The sequence below is a fragment of the Beta vulgaris genome, chromosome 8 (assembly GCF_026745355.1).
Source record: "Beta vulgaris subsp. vulgaris cultivar EL10 chromosome 8, EL10.2, whole genome shotgun sequence".
NCBI lineage: Eukaryota > Viridiplantae > Streptophyta > Magnoliopsida > Caryophyllales > Amaranthaceae > Beta > Beta vulgaris.
This window is the reverse complement of record NC_079209.1, coordinates 16027808-16050492: the sequence shown is the minus strand read 5'-3', so window position 1 is coordinate 16050492 and position 22685 is coordinate 16027808. Positions and strand designations below refer to the sequence as shown.

At 34.2% G+C, this 22685-nt stretch overlaps 4 protein-coding genes across 4 annotated transcripts; 1 reads left to right on the top strand and 3 right to left on the bottom strand.

The window, feature by feature from the left end:
* Window positions 1-628: 628 nt before the first annotated feature.
* Window positions 629-1895, bottom strand: LOC125492884 (cysteine-rich receptor-like protein kinase 10). Its single transcript, XM_048635624.1, has 2 exons — window positions 1758-1895; window positions 629-1652 (listed from the first exon to the last, which is right to left on the bottom strand). Exons 1-2 carry the CDS (start codon window positions 1893-1895, stop codon window positions 1350-1352), a joined length of 441 nt encoding a protein of 146 aa, XP_048491581.1. The 3' UTR covers window positions 629-1349.
* A 3739-nt stretch (window positions 1896-5634) lies between these two features.
* On the bottom strand, window positions 5635-7136 carry LOC125492496 (cysteine-rich repeat secretory protein 58-like). Its single transcript, XM_048635043.2, has 2 exons — window positions 6308-7136; window positions 5635-5711 (listed from the first exon to the last, which is right to left on the bottom strand). The coding sequence occupies exons 1-2, from the start codon at window positions 7101-7103 to the stop codon at window positions 5635-5637; spliced, it is 873 nt and encodes a 290-aa protein (XP_048491000.2). The 5' UTR covers window positions 7104-7136.
* A 6265-nt stretch (window positions 7137-13401) lies between these two features.
* Window positions 13402-14358, bottom strand: LOC125492495 (cysteine-rich repeat secretory protein 58-like). The gene has a single exon (XM_048635042.2). The coding sequence runs from the start codon at window positions 14323-14325 to the stop codon at window positions 13468-13470; it is 858 nt and encodes a 285-aa protein (XP_048490999.1). The 5' UTR covers window positions 14326-14358; the 3' UTR covers window positions 13402-13467.
* Window positions 14359-17817: 3459 nt separating this feature from the next.
* Window positions 17818-22119, top strand: LOC130589847 (UTP:RNA uridylyltransferase 1-like). The gene is made up of 4 exons (XM_057391450.1): window positions 17818-17862; window positions 18566-18619; window positions 20478-20846; window positions 21910-22119. Exons 1-4 carry the CDS (start codon window positions 17818-17820, stop codon window positions 21934-21936), a joined length of 495 nt encoding a protein of 164 aa, XP_057247433.1. The 3' UTR covers window positions 21937-22119.
* The last annotated feature ends 566 nt before the right edge of the window (window positions 22120-22685 follow it).

The window sequence follows — 22685 nt, the reverse complement described above, 5'->3', positions numbered from 1 at the left end:
GTAAATGTTGTATATCTCAGAGAAGATGACTGGTGGGATTATGTTCCAAAGCTTGATGCCAGTTGGTACTAGAGGAGAGTTTGTGTTATTAAAGAAAAATTGAAGAACTTTTACACAAATGTTGAACTACAAGCTATGCCTAAATACTCTGTTAAGGTAGTGTATGAGAAAATGAAAGGGGATCAGCCTAAAAAAGAGTGGGCTAAGTATGTATGGAATAGGCTTAACATTCCTAAGCACAAATTTGTTTTTTGGCTGGCAATTCAAAAGAAACTACAGACAACAGCTACACTTGCTCACATAGGCATCAGTGGATCTGCCTTTTGTTTACTATGTGACTCTCAAGATGAAACTCACAACCATCTATTTTTAGCTGTGTGTACAATAGGACATGTCTGGGGCAACTCAAGTAATGGCTGGTAATTAAATGTGCTGCAAGTGAATTGGTGCAGATTTGCAAATGGATAAAAAGTTGCAAGAGCTCAATGTTTAGAAAACAAATTTTTGTTGCTGGTGTTGCTGCTGTAATGTATCAAGTATGGAGGAGTAGGAATTCCAGCTACTAGAATCAATGTATTCCTACTATTCATAGTACTATGAAACTTGTAAAAGCTTAAGTGAAGCTTCGAATCACTAGTGTAATGCCTAGTAAAGTGTCTAGAGTGGATCAGACTTGGTTTTGGAGTCTGTAATATGGTGTTTCCTCTTGGGTCAAAGAGTCAAACCTAGTTGGTTTGTTTGCCCTTGAGGGAAGTTTGGTTGTAATTGTTTGGTTGTTAATAATACTGACTTAATTAGCAAAAAAAATATGTGAAAAAAAGTCCTCTTCCAAATACCAGTGGACAAGAAAATACGTCTCACTGTCTTGAAATCATATTAGCTAAGAACTACTGCCAGCAACACTGGAGCTTACCCTTATCACAATAAACCTATCCCTGAAATACAAAATGATGGTTGGCTAAACCTATAATTTTTAGGCGGAGATTGATTGAGTGACCCTAAGGGTTATCAACCCTCTTATTATTAAATTTTCATTGGTTAGAAATACATTAAAATATTATTTTTATATCACTTCTCCCCTCATTTATTACATACATATCAATATTATATTCTAATGTGTCTAAGAGGATTGACAAACCTAAAGATTACTCAAACATTTTCCTTTTTAGCCTTCACGTTTTGAAATAGGCAATCTCGAGGAGAACTGATCCACATACAATCCCATAAAACTACACCAGAATTAAAAAAAAAAAAAAAATTTTTGGTAGACTAGTCAAGTAGTCTCATGTTACTCATAATTGTTTTACATTTGTGTTTTTGTGTTAACGTTATCCTTGGAAAGGATATCGCTAAATGTGAGTGTACGAGGTGGCAGACATGGTCGAGGTTTGATAAAGCTCACTTAGCTCTACTCGAGTCACATCAATATCTGTATCATAGCCAAACATCACAGGTGTTGATGGCAACGGAAGGGCAACAGAGCCAGTCAGCATGAGCACCATGGCTCCCGTCGTGGGCCTACGTGCTGCATCGCTTTGAACACAGAGCATTCCAATTTGAATGCACCTTATCACTTCATTTCTTGAACAACTATGATACAATGTCGACTCAATTAACTCAAAGGACCGATCTTCATTCCATAGCCTCCATGCCTTGCAAAGTTTAGAAAAAAATATAGTATATGATCTGTATATGATCTTTATATGTGTAAAATGGAATATAATTTCATTTTCTACACTATGTATGCAAATACTTACATGTACTAGAAGATTTTCTTGTGACTGATGAAAGCGTCTGTTCCTTTGACCACTGACAATCTCGAGAACCATTATACCAAAACTATAGACATCAGATTTTTCAGAGTACTCCCCAGTTAACACATATTCCGGAGCCATGTATCCACTACAAGCAAGAGAATTACATAGGATCAAAGTAACTTCAAATGTTTTTCGTGGTTTATGAAAAAAAATCTTGCGAAGGTATTTGTATCCGAAATCCAAGACATTAAGGCCATTATAAAGGAAATTACTTATGCTTAAAAGAAATAATATGATCAAATTGGAAATTAAATCATCATAATACTTCATCCATTCTTAATCAACCGCAACACATGAGTGTGGCTCACTTTATAAGGAAATAAACGAAGTGCATTCATTACATACTCGGATGTACCATGTGCATGGTACAGCCAAGGTTATTTTTTGCTTATTTGTTCATTTGCAACTCTACCTATTATGTGATTTATGCTCATTTGGAGGTTTGAGATCTAATGAGCAAAAAAAAATATCCTTGGTGAGTAACTAATGAAAGTTTTACTTAGATTTAGGATGGGTTATTAATCCCAGTTAACAAGTTTTTTTTAGACAAAAGGGAACTATTGAAAGTAATATCAGACTAACCACAGTAGTATATATTGCAATTAATAAAGAACAGATTAAGTATGGAGTAGTATGGAATGGAAAATTATAAGTCATACTATGTTCCGACAATTCGACTGGTATTTCCAAGCTTTTGTTCATCTCCAAATAGCTTTGCCGTCCCAAAATCAGCTATTTTGGGGTTCATCTCTCCGTCTAATAGAATATTGCCCGTTTTAAGATCACGATGTATAATAGTAAGGCGAGAATCTTCATGGAGATATTGAAGCCCTCTTGCGATTCCGATTATGATTTTGTGCCGTGTTTGCCAGTCTAGATATTGCTGCTTACTTGGGTCTACTGTCGAAAACACACACAAAGAAGTGAGGTGGAGCAATCGTTAAAGTCTAGTAAAACCTTAATAATTATAAGATCAGAGCCTACATAACTTAAGGACAAGCTTCGTTATTGATTTAAATTCTAAATCATTCTTTGTTTTTTTAATTAATCGAAGACGAGAACAAAGTAGAGACTACACGTCTGGCATTCCCATTAGCAATACATCTGCAAATTGATACAAGGTTTCTTAATAACTTTTCGCCTCAGCAGCTACATGTGTTGTTGGCCTCTTGTTTCACAATTTTTTTTTCTAGTCCAATTTTTGATAAAGATAAAGTTTAGTTGTGAAGAACTTATATCCAAAGTTGAGCGATGTAGTTTAACTAACTCATATTTTATATGCTCTGGTATTGTATACGTAAAATTGCCTTTAATTTTGCCGCTTTTACTTTTGCTTATAGAAAAATTGGGGTGGCATGGGCTGTGTCTCGTTGGGTACATTGAAACAATTAACTTTGATTAATCTTCAGGTTTATATTAGAATTACCAAATAAAACATTGTCGAGGCTTGTATTGGGCATGAACTCATAGACGAGCAACTTTTCATCACCTTCCGAGCAAAATCCCACAAGCTTAACAAGATTTTTGTGTTGAAGCTTGGCCACAAGACAGGCCTCTGTCATGAACTCCGTCGCACCTTGTCCAGAATTGGTAGAGAGCCTCTTGAGGGCTATGTCTTGTCCACTTTTCAGTGTGCCCTATGTTCATTTTTGAATAGGATAAACTAAACAGCTCGTTTGATAGACAGTTATATATAATGGACGATAATAGTAACTATATATGAATGTAAAAATGCAAAGTTCAGCTTAGTTGGTGAACAATAAATGCTAGTCACGACGATAATTTATAGGTAAATTTGACAAAGAACAAATTATGCTAATACTCTATATTGTCAAGCCTACTTATCACTTTTCATTATCATATATATTATCACATTAGAGGTGACATTATCCGTTAATGAAAAATGTGTGAAGTATTATACATGCCTAGAGACAACATCTATTACCTTAAGCATTAGATGATCTTTGCACCTTTACAAATATATTATTTTTATTACAACGATTACGACTAAAAGGGCCATTAGTTAACATACTATAGAGTACTATATATGTTAGAGGCAGGGTAACTAATACCTTGTAAACAATCCCAAATCCTCCTTCACCGAGCTTGTTATCAACTGAGAAATTTCTCGTTGCTGCTCTCAAGGTTGCCAAATCATACTGCATAAAATGTGCATCTGATAGACTTTCAATTCCAACGCTTACTAGAAAACACACAGAATCAGAGCAACCCTTTTCTCCTAAAGGCTTATTGAGTACCAAAATTAAGTGTCAGAAATGGCATTAGGATATAGCAGTATTACTGTCTAGCTCCCGTATTATTCGATACAATTATTTAACTTTCACATGCCAATCAAGACGTTTTACCATGAATATCTTTAATTATCCATTAACAAAAATAACAAAAAGTTGGTATCGATCTCGAATACATTCTATAAAGCTAACAGCATCATATATGCTAACATTTGTCGTATACATCCTTCATTGTTTATTAATTGCAACAATGGCACTTTTTTTTTGCCACTATCACACACAATTATATCACCATCACTTCTCACTTTACGTATGCAAAGATATAGTCATGTGAGATATTGTTAGATTCATCTTGATATATAATCCAAAATAATATAAGATTCATATAATTTTTACATAAAGAGGTACTTAAAAGTATTAATAGTTAAAGGTATGTATTCAAAAGCGTGAAAACTCAAATGTTGTAATTAATAAAGAATAAAGGCGGTATAGATTGAAAGAAATATATGGTCAAAGCTAAGTGAGTTGTATAAATAGTATACATGGTCACACTCCATCGTTAAGGAGTACAAAATGCGTTGGTTGTAATTTATATACCTGATCGGGTGATCCTAATAGATTTCTTACCAGAGCTGAATATCTAAGTTTAACAACAAGAAACTTTAATTTATTGAAAATTTTATTGAAAATTGAGGGGTCAAAAGTGTTTAACATAGAAAAACAGATGCAATGCGTAAGAGAATGAACACCATAATTAAAATTTTATGACTTACCAGGATGCAATACCTTTGGGGCTTTAGCAAGCTTATATTTAGACCTTCCTTCACCATTGTTTTTTACTATAAACAACCATATGGCAACAAGTAATATCACTACTCCAATTGAGAAGGCAACTACGATGCCCACAATAACCGATGACTTCAATCTCTTTTCTATAAGCAAAGTTGCCATATCGTGTCAAGTTCCAAACCAAGCATGGCAAGAATTTAAATAAGCTTATGTTTTTTTTTTTTATGCAAACTATTTTCAACGTAAATTGCTTTGAAAAACATTCTTGTAAATAAAAAGCATGAATTCTCTTATTTCCCTTTGTTTGGTTTCTTACATGAAATGTTGGAAAATTTGCACAAAACCACCTTAAGTTTTCACTTATTTAGAAACTCTACACCTTTATGTTTTTTTTTCCTAAATTTCCACCTAAACTTTACAAAACCTTTATAAAATCCCACCACTTAACGAATTTTGCCAATCTCCGTTAGTGGTGGGACCCACATCAGTTATTTATTTTGTTTTTCCCTCCAAACAACTCACTTTCCTCATTCATCTCTCCAAAAATGATGTCATCTTCCTCTTCCAACCATTAAGTTCTCTTTTTTTTTTTTCCCATTCTCTCTATCTTCATTCATCACTCTTCAAATCTGAGTAAATTTGTGGGTCCCAGATAGCATTGAAGCTATGGTAAAATCCTCCCTCAGCATCCGTTACTAGGAAACAACAATGGGAGGATTCCAAAACCTAACATACTCATTAAGTTATTATGAGTTTCCGAAATAATCTGATATATGCTAACCATCAACTATGAAAGTGTAATGTTCTCTCCAGCTTGGCATATTTAGCCCCATAAAGCTAGCACCCACTGCATCTATATCACATTTTTATTATCACCAGTGAGTCACCAAAAGCAATACGTAATACAAATTGCAAAATTTACTTAGAAAAAAAAAAACTCAAAAACATCACCCACTCTCGCACATTTTGGCAAAATATCAATGCTGGTATGTTAACAACAAATCAATAATAACGAGCTCAAACTTTGCTCCTCCTAAAATGGTGGTAGAGAGATGGAAAAAATGAGGGGGGAAGATAATTGATGAGTTGGAGGGAAATTCTAAATTATAAGAAGGGGGACGTGAGTTGTTTGGAGGGAAAACAAAAAAAAATAACTGATGTGGGTCACATCACTAATGGAGTTTGGCAAAATCCGTTAAATGGTGTGATTTTATAAAGGTTTTGTAAAGTTTAGGTGGAAATTTAGGAAAAAAAAACATAAAGGTGAGAGTTTCTAAATAAATGAAAACTTAAGGTGATTTTGTGCAAATTTTGCTGAAATGTTAAAAGAAAAATGATGAAAATGCAGGGAAGAGAATAAATATGAGGACATTAAAAAACAAAAAATTCAAAGAATAGGGAAGAAAATTTTCATTCCAATAATACACTCTTCAAACATCACGATCTTACCAGGTTCTGTTGCGGTTCTTGGTGTAGAATGAACAATCTGTTTTGAATCATTGTAGAATGGATTCATGTCGTATCTCAATTGACAACTTGGTAAGAAAACCTTTGCCCAAACAGAAGCATTACAACAAGATCTTAATTCAGCGAAAGCAGTTTCTAAGCAGCTGTTACACCCGTATCCATCTAGGTCAGGGGTACATTGTGCAAGACAATACAGTATGTCAATTGAAGACATATTGGCTTCTTTTGTGGCAAAATTATGCAGTTTAACAGTTGGGCCATTGATTAGATCATTCATTGTATTGGACAGTGTTGGAGCAAACTCACCATAATTTATAACCTTGACTAGACTACGCTGGCTACAAGAAGGACCCCACTCGAACATGGAGGAAATCGAGCGGTTTGCATACCGGAGCATACATTCATAGTACCACACAATTGCCTCACCATTTAATGGGCATTCTTGTACAATTTTTCGCGTTGCATCCTCAACACAACCGCGACAAACCCCTAGGCTTAGATCACCTCGGCACTGAAAGAGGCCGTGTACTCTGTTAGGCACATCACCAAAGGTCATGTTATGAAACTTAAGTCTAGAGGCTTGGGAGGAAAGATTAGAGAATAAGAGATTAAGGTTATGTTGGTATGTACTGTTTTCGGTGTAATTACCGTTATCGGTAGTGCAACCACGATTTACATAGGTTAATGCTGCATCAACTCTAGTAAAATGGCTAATGGACACAAATATACAAATTTGGATAAATTTTGCCATGGAATAAGCATGAAGGAAGTTGTTCATCAGAGAACAAAGATGTCAAGTTCAGTACATATTTTGAAAGGCATTGTTTGGAAAAGACAAATTCAGTCAAGGATTTTAGGCTTTATATTCTGCCCTTTGTTATTCTAAAATAAAGTCAACCGTTAATGGAACCTGCTCAACATTACCCGGAAACGCCGGAATTCTTTCTGAAATAATTGTATGCGTGTTTCCACTTGAATTTTTCTATGAAGAACTTGCCTATCTCATCCCTACTTGCCAAATTTATTTTGTTTATTACTACAAACACTGTACTACTGTATCATAATATATTGTCATCTCGTATATTTAGGAAAAGAAACTGTATTGGGACATTTTAGTGGACTGAGCTATGTTCATATGGACGATTGTACTTACTAGGTGCGGGACAATATGGTGAATTACTCTTTCCGGTCTTTATTAGTTTACTTGTTTTTTTTCTAATATAGTTTTAGAAGAAATAATGTTGTGGGACATAAAAAGAAAGAGAAATAATTATTTTATATTAAAGTTGAATTATGTGTGATGGAAAGTTAGTGGCCCAGTAGAAAAATATAAACAAAAGAAATGGGTAAACTAATAAGAGACAATCCAAAAAGGAATACGGGTAAGCTAATAAAGACTGGAGGGAGTAGCCCATAAAAATTGAAATAGAACAAGCTAAGCTCTTGTTTTGATGGAAAGTTCTGATCTGAAGCTCTTACAAGACAATTGAAGTCCATTTTTTTGGTTAAACGGTGTTGTGCATATACATGTTGTGTTTTGATGATGAAAATTAATATAATATGTTATAGTATGAAACTTTGCAACAGATGATTGAGAAAGGAATAAACAAATGAAGACTTTGATGAAATGAAGAATCAAGATTGAAGTCCAAGTTTATATTCCTAAGTATAGTTACTTTATGCAAAAAAGTAATGTACTTGAACTAGGTGATATATTATGTGCTAAATAAAGATAATATAAAATTAGTATAATTATTATTTTCATAGAGTTGAGGAAATAAATAATTGTATTAATATTATAAATGTCTATATAAAAGGAAATTAATTTTCGAAATAAAACGAAATTTTAAATAAAATCGTTTTTTGATAAAACCATTTTTATAAAAGATTTTTTATGTAAAACGTATTTTGATAAAAATCGTGTTTTGATAAAACGTGTCAAAATAGTTTAATAAATTCAGGTTTTCTAATATAGATTTTGGAAAAAGAATTTGAGATGAAAAGAAAATGTAGCACCCCAAAATTTCTCTGAAATTTTCGCGTGTTAACTATTACTATTGAGTCTAAAATTATTTTTACTAATATATATTTCCAGTAGGTATATATATATATTTTTGTTTGATAAATGTATCAATGCTTCTACAATGTGTTTTTATGTGTGGCATTGCTTAGTAGGTGTAGAATGCTCGTATCTGCGTTAGTTATGTTAGATGGGCAATGTAGTGCTCGTGTTTGTACAAAGTGTAAAATGTGCTTGTGGGGGTAAGTACGTATTTGTATTACGTTAATAATTATAATTTTCAATTATATATATATATATATATATATATATATATATATATATATATATATATATATATATATATATATATATATAATTTAGATGATTTTACTTCGTTTTTGAAACGTACCTTGTACTAGTGTTTTCGTACATTGTATTATTTGTATTAGAGGGTCCGATTTTCTGATTTGTATTCATGGTTTACGAAGAGTTTTTGACAGTCATATTAATCTCTTGTAACGTTAAGTTAACCAAGATACATCTCTTCACTTACCTCTCTTAATACACCTTTCACCTTCATTTCACACGCCTATTACAAGAAAGGGGGAAAGGAAAAGTTCCTGTTCTTCCTTCACATTTCTCACACAAAAATAAGTCCTTGTTACGTGTTTTCAAGCTATTTTTGCACCGGCTTTCAAGCACGCGTTGAGTTTGTTGCATTTGTGTTCGTAAAAGACGAAGGTGGTGATATTTCACAAGGCAATTAGATTACTTCAGAAGCGTTCTACTACATTTCTCTTCAAGACAAAAGTAACTATCATTATTCTAGTTTGATAGAGAATAGATTGTGAACTTAATTAGGATGTTAGAATCGCGTTAGAGAACGTAGTATCATCCTAGGTGGAAATTAGAGGGTTGTATGATTGAAGTTACTTGTAGTATCATGATTGTTAGTATTACATTTCATATCTTGGATTGTTACTATGATCATCTTGGTTGTCACGTTGATTAGTTTGTCTCCTTGTTGTTGTTGTGGTTGGATTGATTTTTTGTTCTCTTTGGTTATTATTGGATTTTGAGTAGTTGGATGTTGTGATGATGTATAGTCCTTGTTAGAGTGATTAGTGTGGAGAATGGTATGAATTTGGGTTGGATTGGATGCGTGAGACTAAGCGTAAAAATTATTGGAGTTTGGTTGGCGTACGAGCACAGCTCGCAAGCCACAAGCAGTCGCAGCTCGGGACTCGCGAGCAGCCTCGCGACGGGCAGAGTGTCGCGACTCGCGAAAGTCATCGCACCTCGCGACGAGGGCCTATTTTTCCCTGGTTACGTGTTTTGATTTAATTCCAAATTTGTTTACATCATGGTTATTTTTTGATGGATGGTCTTAGGCATGTACGTTAAGCTTTTGTTCATCTCCAAATAGCTTTGCCGTCCCAAAATCAGCTATTTTGGGGTTCATCTCTCCGTCTAATAGAATATTGCCCGTTTTAAGATCACGATGTATAATAGTAAGGCGAGAATCTTCATGGAGATATTGAAGCCCTCTTGCGATTCCGATTATGATTTTGTGCCGTGTTTGCCAGTCTAGATATTGCTGCTTACTTGGGTCTACTGTCGAAAACACACACAAAGAAGTGAGGTGGAGCAATCGTTAAAGTCTAGTAAAACCTTAATAATTATAAGATCAGAGCCTACATAACTTAAGGACAAGCTTCGTTATTGATTTAAATTCTAAATCATTCTTTGTTTTTTTAATTAATCGAAGACGAGAACAAAGTAGAGACTACACGTCTGGCATTCCCATTAGCAATACATCTGCAATTGATACAAGGTTTCTTAATAACTTTTCGCCTCAGCAGCTACATGTGTTGTTGGCCTCTTGTTTCACAATTTTTTTTTCTAGTCCAATTTTTGATAAAGATAAAGTTTAGTTGTGAAGAACTTATATCCAAAGTTGAGCGATGTAGTTTAACTAACTCATATTTTATATGCTCTGGTATTGTATACGTAAAATTGCCTTTAATTTTGCCGCTTTTACTTTTGCTTATAGAAAAATTGGGTGGCATGGGCTGTGTCTCGTTGGGTACATTGAAACAATTAACTTTGATTAATCTTCAGGTTTATATTAGAATTACCAAATAAAACATTGTCGAGGCTTGTATTGGGCATGAACTCATAGACGAGCAACTTTTCATCACCTTCCGAGCAAAATCCCACAAGCTTAACAAGATTTTTGTGTTGAAGCTTGGCCACAAGACAGGCCTCTGTCATGAACTCCGTCGCACCTTGTCCAGAATTGGTAGAGAGCCTCTTGAGGGCTATGTCTTGTCCACTTTTCAGTGTGCCCTATGTTCATTTTTGAATAGGATAAACTAAACAGCTCGTTTGATAGACAGTTATATATAATGGACGATAATAGTAACTATATATGAATGTAAAAATGCAAAGTTCAGCTTAGTTGGTGAACAATAAATGCTAGTCACGACGATAATTTATAGGTAAATTTGACAAAGAACAAATTATGCTAATACTCTATATTGTCAAGCCTACTTATCACTTTTCATTATCATATATATTATCACATTAGAGGTGACATTATCCGTTAATGAAAAATGTGTGAAGTATTATACATGCCTAGAGACAACATCTATTACCTTAAGCATTAGATGATCTTTGCACCTTTACAAATATATTATTTTTATTACAACGATTACGACTAAAAGGGCCATTAGTTAACATACTATAGAGTACTAATATATGTTAGAGGCAGGGTAACTAATACCTTGTAAACAATCCCAAATCCTCCTTCACCGAGCTTGTTATCAACTGAGAAATTTCTCGTTGCTGCTCTCAAGGTTGCCAAATCATACTGCATAAAATGTGCATCTGATAGACTTTCAATTCCAACGCTTACTAGAAAACACACAGAATCAGAGCAACCCTTTTCTCCTAAAGGCTTATTGAGTACCAAAATTAAGTGTCAGAAATGGCATTAGGATATAGCAGTATTACTGTCTAGCTCCCGTATTATTCGATACAATTATTTAACTTTCACATGCCAATCAAGACGTTTTACCATGAATATCTTTAATTATCCATTAACAAAAATAACAAAAAGTTGGTATCGATCTCGAATACATTCTATAAAGCTAACAGCATCATATATGCTAACATTTGTCGTATACATCCTTCATTGTTTATTAATTGCAACAATGGCACTTTTTTTTTGCCACTATCACACACAATTATATCACCATCACTTCTCACTTTACGTATGCAAAGATATAGTCATGTAGATATTGTTAGATTCATCTTGATATATAATCCAAAATAATATAAGATTCATATAATTTTTACATAAAGAGGTACTTAAAAGTATTAATAGTTAAAGGTATGTATTCAAAAGCGTGAAAACTCAAATGTTGTAATTAATAAAGAATAAAGGCGGTATAGATTGAAAGAAATATATGGTCAAAGCTAAGTGAGTTGTATAAATAGTATACATGGTCACACTCCATCGTTAAGGAGTACAAAATGCGTTGGTTGTAATTTATATACCTGATCGGGTGATCCTAATAGATTTCTTACCAGAGCTGAATATCTAAGTTTAACAACAAGAAACTTTAATTTATTGAAAATTTTATTGAAAATTGAGGGGTCAAAAGTGTTTAACATAGAAAAACAGATGCAATGCGTAAGAGAATGAACACCATAATTAAAATTTTATGACTTACCAGGATGCAATACCTTTGGGGCTTTAGCAAGCTTATATTTAGACCTTCCTTCACCATTGTTTTTTACTATAAACAACCATATGGCAAACAAGTAATATCACTACTCCAATTGAGAAGGCAACTACGATGCCCACAATAACCGATGACTTCAATCTCTTTTCTATAAGCAAAGTTGCCATATCGTGTCAAGTTCCAAACCAAGCATGGCAAGAATTTAAATAAGCTTATGTTTTTTTTTTTTATGCAAACTATTTTCAACGTAAATTGCTTTGAAAAACATTCTTGTAAATAAAAAGCATGAATTCTCTTATTTCCCTTTGTTTGGTTTCTTACATGAAATGTTGGAAAATTTGCACAAAACCACCTTAAGTTTTCACTTATTTAGAAACTCTACACCTTTATGTTTTTTTTTCCTAAATTTCCACCTAAACTTTACAAAACCTTTATAAAATCCCACACACTTAACGAATTTTGCCAATCTCCGTTAGTGGTGGGACCCACATCAGTTATTTATTTTGTTTTTCCCTCCAAACAACTCACTTTCCTCATTCATCTCTCCAAAAATGATGTCATCTTCCTCTTCCAACCATTAAGTTCTCTTTTTTTTTTTTTCCCATTCTCTCTATCTTCATTCATCACTCTTCAAATCTGAGTAAATTTGTGGGTCCCAGATAGCATTGAAGCTACGGTAAAATCCTCCCTCAGCATCCGTTACTAGGAAACAACAATGGGAGGATTCCAAAACCTAACATACTCATTAAGTTATTATGAGTTTCCGAAATAATCTGATATATGCTAACCATCAACTATGAAAGTGTAATGTTCTCTCCAGCTTGGCATATTTAGCCCCATAAAGCTAGCACCCACTGCATCTATATCACATTTTTATATCACCAGTGAGTCACCAAAAGCAATACGTAATACAAATTGCAAATTTACTTAGAAAAAAAAAAACTCAAAAACATCACCCACTCTCGCACATTTTGGCAAAATATCAATGCTGGTATGTTAACAACAAATCAATAATAACGAGCTCAAACTTTGCTCCTCCTAAAATGGTGGTAGAGAGATGGAAAAAATGAGGGGGGAAGATAATTGATGAGTTGGAGGGAAATTCTAAATTATAAGAAGGGGGACGTGAGTTGTTTGGAGGGAAAAACAAAAAAAATAACTGATGTGGGTCACATCACTAATGGAGTTTGGCAAAATCCGTTAAATGGTGTGATTTTATAAAGGTTTTGTAAAGTTTAGGTGGAAATTTAGGAAAAAAAAACATAAAGGTGAGAGTTTCTAAATAAATGAAAACTTAAGGTGATTTTGTGCAAATTTTGCTGAAATGTTAAAAGAAAAATGATGAAAATGCAGGGAAGAGAATAAATATGAGGACATTAAAAAACAAAAATTCAAAGAATAGGGAAGAAAATTTTCATTCCAATAATACACTCTTCAAACATCACGATCTTACCAGGTTCTGTTGCGGTTCTTGGTGTAGAATGAACAATCTGTTTTGAATCATTGTAGAATGGATTCATGTCGTATCTCAATTGACAACTTGGTAAGAAAACCTTTGCCCAAACAGAAGCATTACAACAAGATCTTAATTCAGCGAAAGCAGTTTCTAAGCAGCTGTTACACCCGTATCCATCTAGGTCAGGGGTACATTGTGCAAGACAATACAGTATGTCAATTGAAGACATATTGGCTTCTTTTGTGGCAAAATTATGCAGTTTAACAGTTGGGCCATTGATTAGATCATTCATTGTATTGGACAGTGTTGGAGCAAACTCACCATAATTTATAACCTTGACTAGACTACGCTGGCTACAAGAAGGACCCCACTCGAACATGGAGGAAATCGAGCGGTTTGCATACCGGAGCATACATTCATAGTACCACACAATTGCCTCACCATTTAATGGGCATTCTTGTACAATTTTTCGCGTTGCATCCTCAACACAACCGCGACAAACCCCTAGGCTTAGATCACCTCGGCACTGAAAGAGGCCGTGTACTCTGTTAGGCACATCACCAAAGGTCATGTTATGAAACTTAAGTCTAGAGGCTTGGGAGGAAAGATTAGAGAATAAGAGATTAAGGTTATGTTGGTATGTACTGTTTTCGGTGTAATTACCGTTATCGGTAGTGCAACCACGATTTACATAGGTTAATGCTGCATCAACTCTAGTAAAATGGCTAATGGACACAAATATACAAATTTGGATAAATTTTGCCATGGAATAAGCATGAAGGAAGTTGTTCATCAGAGAACAAAGATGTCAAGTTCAGTACATATTTTGAAAGGCATTGTTTGGAAAAGACAAATTCAGTCAAGGATTTTAGGCTTTATATTCTGCCCTTTGTTATTCTAAAATAAAGTCAACCGTTAATGGAACCTGCTCAACATTACCCGGAAACGCCGGAATTCTTTCTGAAATAATTGTATGCGTGTTTCCACTTGAATTTTTCTATGAAGAACTTGCCTATCTCATCCCTACTTGCCAAATTTATTTTGTTTATTACTACAAACACTGTACTACTGTATCATAATATATTGTCATCTCGTATATTTAGGAAAAGAAACTGTATTGGGACATTTTAGTGGACTGAGCTATGTTCATATGGACGATTGTACTTACTAGGTGCGGGACAATATGGTGAATTACTCTTTCCGGTCTTTATTAGTTTACTTGTTTTTTTTCTAATATAGTTTTAGAAGAAATAATGTTGTGGGACATAAAAAGAAAGAGAAATAATTATTTTATATTAAAGTTAAATTATGTGTGATGGAAAGTTAGTGGCCCAGTAGAAAAATATAAACAAAAGAAATGGGTAAACTAATAAGAGACAATCCAAAAAGGAATACGGGTAAGCTAATAAAGACTGGAGGGTAGCCCATAAAAATTGAAATAGAACAAGCTAAGCTCTTGTTTTGATGGAAAGTTCTGATCTGAAGCTCTTACAAGACAATTGAAGTCCATTTTTTTGGTTAAACGGTGTTGTGCATATACATGTTGTGTTTTGATGATGAAAATTAATATAATATGTTATAGTATGAAACTTTGCAACAGATGATTGAGAAAGGAATAAACAAATGAAGACTTTGATGAAATGAAGAATCAAGATTGAAGTCCAAGTTTATATTCCTAAGTATAGTTACTTTATGCAAAAAAGTAATGTACTTGAACTAGGTGATATATTATGTGCTAAATAAAGATAATATAAAATTAGTATAATTATTATTTTCATAGAGTTGAGGAAATAAATAATTGTATTAATATTATAAATGTCTATATAAAAGGAAATTAATTTTCGAAATAAAACGAAATTTTAAATAAAATCGTTTTTTGATAAAACCATTTTTATAAAAGATTTTTTATGTAAAACGTATTTTGATAAAAATCGTGTTTTGATAAAACGTGTCAAAATAGTTTAATAAATTCAGGTTTTCTAATATAGATTTTGGAAAAAGAATTTGAGATGAAAAGAAAATGTAGCACCCCAAAATTTCTCTGAAATTTTCGCGTGTTAACTATTACTATTGAGTCTAAAATTATATTTTACTAATATATATTTTCCAGTAGGTATATATATATATTTTTGTTTGATAAATGTATCAATGCTTCTACAATGTGTTTTTATGTGTGGCATTGCTTAGTAGGTGTAGAATGCTCGTATCTGCGTTAGTTATGTTAGATGGGCAATGTAGTGCTCGTGTTTGTACAAAGTGTAAAATGTGCTTGTGGGGGTAAGTACGTATTTGTATTACGTTAATAATTATAATTTTCAATTAATATATATATATATATATATATATATATATATATATATATATATATATATATATATATATATATATATAATTTAGATGATTTTACTTCGTTTTTGAAACGTACCTTGTACTAGTGTTTTCGTACATTGTATTATTTGTATTAGAGGGTCCGATTTTCTGATTTGTATTCATGGTTTACGAAGAGTTTTTGACAGTCATATTAATCTCTTGTAACGTTAAGTTAACCAAGATACATCTCTTCACTTACCTCTCTTAATACACCTTTCACCTTCATTTCACACGCCTATTACAAGAAAGGGGGAAAGGAAAAGTTCCTGTTCTTCCTTCACATTTCTCACACAAAAATAAGTCCTTGTTACGTTTTTCAAGCTATTTTTGCACCGGCTTTCAAGCACGCGTTGAGTTTGTTGTTTGATTTGTGTTCGTAAAAGACGAAGGTGGTGATATTTCACAAGGCAATTAGATTACTTCAGAAGCGTTCTACTACATTTCTCTTCAAGACAAAAGTAACTATCATTATTCTAGTTTGATAGAGAATAGATTGTGAACTTAATTAGGATGTTAGAATCGCGTTAGAGAACGTAGTATCATCCTAGGTGGAAATTAGAGGGTTGTATGATTGAAGTTACTTGTAGTATCATGATTGTTAGTATTACATTTCATATCTTGGATTGTTACTATGATCATCTTGGTTGTCACGTTGATTAGTTTGTCTCCTTGTTGTTGTTGTGGTTGGATTGATTTTTTGTTCTCTTTGGTTATTATTGGATTTTGAGTAGTTGGATGTTGTGATGATGTATAGTCCTTGTTAGAGTGATTAGTGTGGAGAATGGTATGAATTTGGGTTGGATTGGATGCGTGAGACTAAGCGTAAAAATTATTGGAGTTTGGTTGGCGTACGAGCACAGCTCGCAAGCCACAAGCAGTCGCAGCTCGGGACTCGCGAGCAGCCTCGCGACGGGCAGAGTGTCGCGACTCGCGAAAGTCATCGCACCTCGCGACGAGGGCCTATTTTTCCCTGGTTACGTGTTTTGATTTAATTCCAAATTTGTTTACATCATGGTTATTTTTTGATGGATGGTCTTAGGCATGTACGTTAAGCATGTTTGAGTATGTTTGGGTTGGTTTGAGTAAGTATATTAAGGGTATGTGCCCAATTTTGTTGGGTAGCTTATGGTTGTTTTCCTTGGAGTGGGTTGAATACTTATGTTGTGGTTGTGTATTCTTACGATTGAACCTTTTTGGTTAGCTGGACTTGATTTGCTTGTATACCATGTTGTGTATACCTATAAAAGTTGGTTTAGTCGTATTGTGTGTATACCTTGTCTTGTATACCTTGTGTTGAAGAGTTGGAATGATCCTATGAATGGTATGGTTCTAGGAATTTGTTTTTGATGATCTTAAGGGCGGCATGGTCCTAGGATCTTGAGTTTGATTATCATAAGGGCGGTATGGTCTTAGGAATTAGTTACTTAACCTTGGGCGGTATGGTCCTAGGAATTAGTTACTTAACCTTGGGCGGTATGGTCCATTGGTTCACTTACGGGTGGTATGATCCGTAGAATTTAGTTATTCGGAACGGGCGGCATGGTCCTGGAATATGCAAAGTAGGCCTTGGGCGGCATGGTCCAATGAGTCTGCTCACATACGGCATGGTCTGTTGTTTTTGAGCTATTTGACCGCAGTGGTTGCATGGTTGGCCGAGATTTGGTGTGATATTGGACTTCCTTATTGGTTGCTTATGATTATTTGTACATTGTTGTGAGTATGATACCTTGGTTATTTGCTCTTTGATGTTGTTTCTAATTTCTTTTAAGTTCATTATTTGTTTCTATTTGAGCTGGGAGAATTGCTAGTTACTCCCCACTGATTGTGGAAGTTGTTGATTTATTATGCAGATGGTGATGTTGTTTAGGATCGTCACCGTTTGGAGCGGGGTTGTGCGTTTTAACCTTGTGTAGTCATGGTGGATGAGCACTTTGAAGCAGGAATTAGGACTAGTTACTTAGTAGGTGTTAAGTAGCTATCCTTGTTTTGTCGCATGTTTTGAACTACGGTTTTTAGTTGTCTTTTGTTTGGTTTTTCTCTACACTACAAGAAAATAGGTTTTGGGCGACAAAATTGAAACTTAAAGGCGACAAAACAAAATGATGTGGCCCATAGTTGAAAACAAGGGCAACGAGCTGTATTTGTAGCCCTTAGTGTAAATTATGGGCGACTAAATTCATTGTTGTTGCCCAAATTTATATTTGGGCAACAAGATCAGTTTTGGGTTGTCCATTACCAAGATTAGGCAACGGAACTTTATATTTTGTTGCCCTTTTGTAGTAAATTGGCCCATTTCAAATTATATTTCATTGCACAAAGCGGAAGGAAAATCGCGAAAAAGAACCCGCTAATATGTTCCCACGAAATCACGTTCTACCCCTCAAAAAAATAAATAAATCACGTTCTATGTATTTCACTTGTTCAACACATCAACTGCTCATCTCACATACTCACACACACCCACTTCGGTCCGCCAAATTCTCTCTTCTTTTCCGGTGAATTGCTGCTGCTTCCGGCGACTTGGTGCTGCTTCCGGCGAGATCGCAACGGTTTTCAGGTGACGTTTCTTTATTTAATTATGGGAAAAATTGGATTTGTGGATAATTCGATTGAGTTACGAATTTCTGCTCTCCAGTTTACCCTAACTGGTTTAATTATGGTAGGTGGTGAGTCGGGTGGAGGTCAGTGGCGAGGCTAGCGGCAAATTTGGCGTCAAGGTAACTCACGAATCAAACTCTATTGGTTACCTATATTTGATTGATTTCTGGGTTACTATTTCCCCTGAATGATGTTTAATTATCGAAGTGATTTTCTACAATTTCTTAGATTTCTGGGTTACTTAAGTATCCAATTCCCCCATTGTTATGAAATTTTGGGTCAAAGCACTAAGCTTTGAGAGGTTAAACGATATTACCTTCCCCCAATTTTGATGTATTATGGGGTATTTGAGATCGAATTGCGTATCATATCATTACCTTTATGAGACTTTATACATTATAATGTAACATAGTTTGTTAAAAGATTCTCAATTATTTAGTAAAACTTGAAGGATTAATAGCATGTATCTAATTTGGTAAGTGCATATTCATGATTCATAATCACCTGAATGCACCCCAACAGACTAGTGCAGACTTAAACATATAATACAGTTGATTATACTTCTAACCACCTGAATGTGGGGCTTTGGAGATAAGGGCTCTGGATATATACATATATACAGTGGATTAGACTAGTGCAGACTTAAGCATATAATACAATGCAAAGTAGTGCAGACTTAAACATAATCAAGGCCAAAAAAGATCGCGTTATAAAAACAAATTACATTAGTTCTCTTAACTATTGAAGTACTCTAGGAACATGCATGACTCCATCAGTATTCCGATACGTAAACCTGCCCAGATTATATAAGAATCTCATAACTTACATATTTATCAAAATATTTTATGAGGGCAAAAATAACATCTATCTATAACTCAGTTTAGTATATATTGTGAATTTGTGATAATGTTTGCAAAGCCGCACTTATAAGTCCTATGACACATGGGTTTGTATCAATTCATACGAAAGTTAAAATGAGAAGGGAATATTAACAGTTGGTGACATAGTAGACCCGTGTGTGAGTGGCACGGGTATTAACTCATGCTCATGCACCTTTGTGATTAACTCCAATTGAGCTCAAATCTTTTTTTTGTCAGTTTTAATGAGTTTTATAACAGCTATTTCCTTAGTTTCTTGTTTGTAACAAGTACATCTCCCCTCTTATTATATGCTTATTAGATTCTGGATGAGTGGATTCTATCACCATTCACCATATTAGTTAATAGTTAGTATTCAAGTCAAGGACTTACAGTTTTGTAATTTGTTCCTGATGGAGTCATGCATGTTCCTAGAGTACTTCAATAGTTAAGACAACTAATATAATTGGTTTTTATAAGGTGATCTTTTTTGGCCTTGGTAAGGTGTAACTTATATTTTTCTTCTAAGATTGCTAATTTAACCCGAATGTGGGGCTCTGTAGATAAGGGCTTTGGATAGTTGAACCAGTTTTTGCAGAGATCATGCATCTTTATTCATTGCGAGATTACAACATTGCTAATAATTCTATAATACAGTGGATTCGTCTCGGATTTGGTGGTAGTACTTGTTTGTCTGCGTTATCAACCATAGATGATGAAGAGAGAAGAAAGAGATCAATGACATTGGAATCCATGTATTGAAGATCATCATTCATAATTACTATATAATAGAGGTATCAATCTTTTTTATAATTCATAATGTTAAGATGTAAGTTCATCAATTTAAGGACCATGAGTTTCAAAGAATCAACCTTTTAGGGAAAAGGTGAAACTGAAAAGTGATGATGGGATAAGAATTGCATGTTTTTATTTTTGGTACAATTTTAATGATCAGGCCCTACCTGATGAAGTGGTTTAGTGCAATATTGTTCCTTTCTTGTGATACTTAATTGACAGAATTATAAGGGTTTCTATGCCAGTTTCTATTACAATATTTTTTAGTGTATATTCATAGTGCTTATGCTTAAATATTGCACTCAACTATTGTGTTTGCCATTAGGATTTCAGATCAGATGCTAGAGGAAAATGGATTCTTTCCCAGAGGATAAGGAACTCTAGAAGGGTGATTGAATGTCGAAGAGACATAGATTGGTTGGATTCCCCTTTTCTTGCCATTTATGAGTCCCTAATACCAGCAGCAGAGGAAAAGGCTAAGCAAAAGCAGTTGATGACATTGTTGGAGAAACTTGTTTGCAAGGAGTGGCCTAATGCTAAGCTGTATCTTTATGGATCATGTGCCAATTCTTTCGGAGTCTCAAAAAGTGATATTGATGTTTGCCTTGCCATTGATGACCAAAATCTCAACAAGTCTGATATATTAATGAAACTGGCTGATATTTTACAGTCCGATAATCTCCAAGATGTGCAGGTAAGTCTGTTTTTGTTTTTAATTTTTTTGTCATATTTACATTTTAGGTGATGTGTAGGTAAGTCTTGTTAATATTAGCAATCATTTCAGAAAATTTGCATATACTATTAGTGGTTTCGTACCATACAAGTTTATATTTCTATTATGATTTGTATTCACAATTATTTTTTGGATGATTTGTAATCACATAAATTATGGATTTTGCGCTGTTTGGCTATTCAATAATTGTCATTACTGCTAAAAGTTTAAACTATACCAGTCCTTCATATGTGATGCTCCTTGTTGAATATATAAACAAAATTCAGTTATCAAGGTCATTAAACGACAATTCTGTGAGTTTAAAACTCGACTTTGGTGCTTCAACACATAGAAAGAACGCGAAAAGCGCTAAACTAGGAATATAAAGATAAGTAGTGACGATCCCTTCAAAAAAAAAAAGATAAGTAGTGACGACTGATTTACTTGTTTAGGGGGAGTAATCAGGGATATGATCATAAATCTATGACCTTAAGAGGGTGATCTGGCTAAGGATCAGCTGGGAAAAGTTGATAATGTCCATAAACGATGTACACCTTCCCCCTCCCCAAGGTTAACCTGGAACAATGGCATTTGATTTGTATTCGAAGTTGAATTTGATTATCAGACTGTCATTTCTTAAGTTGCTTGCTTTTAATATGAAAAAGTTATAATTTTTTGTGTCTGCATTATCAACAAGCAGACGCCCCTCCCACCATTTTAATGCTAATACACATGTGCCCTTTTTAGTTAAGGGATTCTCATTTGATGCTGGTTTTTGGTGTTTGATGCTTTACCGTTGCATCAATTCATAACATATTTAGTTAAATATTGTTTCATATCATTTGCTAAAAAAATATTCAGCAAAGATGGACCTGCATTTCTTTTGGATGATTCTACTTGAAGTTTCATTGCGATTGTAGTTAATACTTGTTATATTAGTGCACCTATATATTTTTTTGCGGAAGAAAGAGTAAAAAGATCATTATCCCCACTCCCCATTTTTTAATCACATGGGTATCTTATTATAACGTTTTTATTTTATCAGGAACAATGGGTCGTGACTATTTTATGAAATTAGCAGTGGAAAGCTATGATAAGGCTTGGATTGTGTGAATTTCTTTGTAGATTATGGGTACTGCTAATTAGTTTATTTTAGATTTACATTGAATTATTCAAGTTACATCGAATGTCAAATTTGAAGATTATTTTGTTGTACTCCGATTCTATACAATTTGTTATTCCACGAATACTTCTTCTATTATCTCATACTTTTGTTTTTAATAGGGTCATCTAATATATATGAACAAGAAAAAAGCTTATAGATTACACGATAACAATAATTCGTAGTCCATACCAATTTGGGCAACAAGATAGGGTTCGCACGTTGTCATTTCAATTTAACGCGTGATTGAAAAATATGTACATATATTCGTAGCCTTAAGTATTTTGGGCGACTAAACTGGTGTTGCCCAAGACATTATCTTGGTAAGACTACAATCTACAATGGGCGACAAAAAACAGTAATTGCTGCACAAAATTTAGTAGTATGAGCAACGATTTAAGAAACTCGTTGCCCAATTGTCTCCATAAATGTGCAACGGATACGAGACTCGTAGCACAAAAGGCCAATATGGGCAACGAATGTAACTTGACGCCCCAGATGTGGTTTGTGCGACGATCACAATTTTCGACGCACAAAATACAATGGGCTTCGAACCTAAGACGACGAAATTGGCGTGCAAAAATCTCGTTGCCCAAACCTTTGAGCAACGAAAAAGTCCCATTGGGCGACGACTATTTTCGTCGCCCAAAACCTATTTT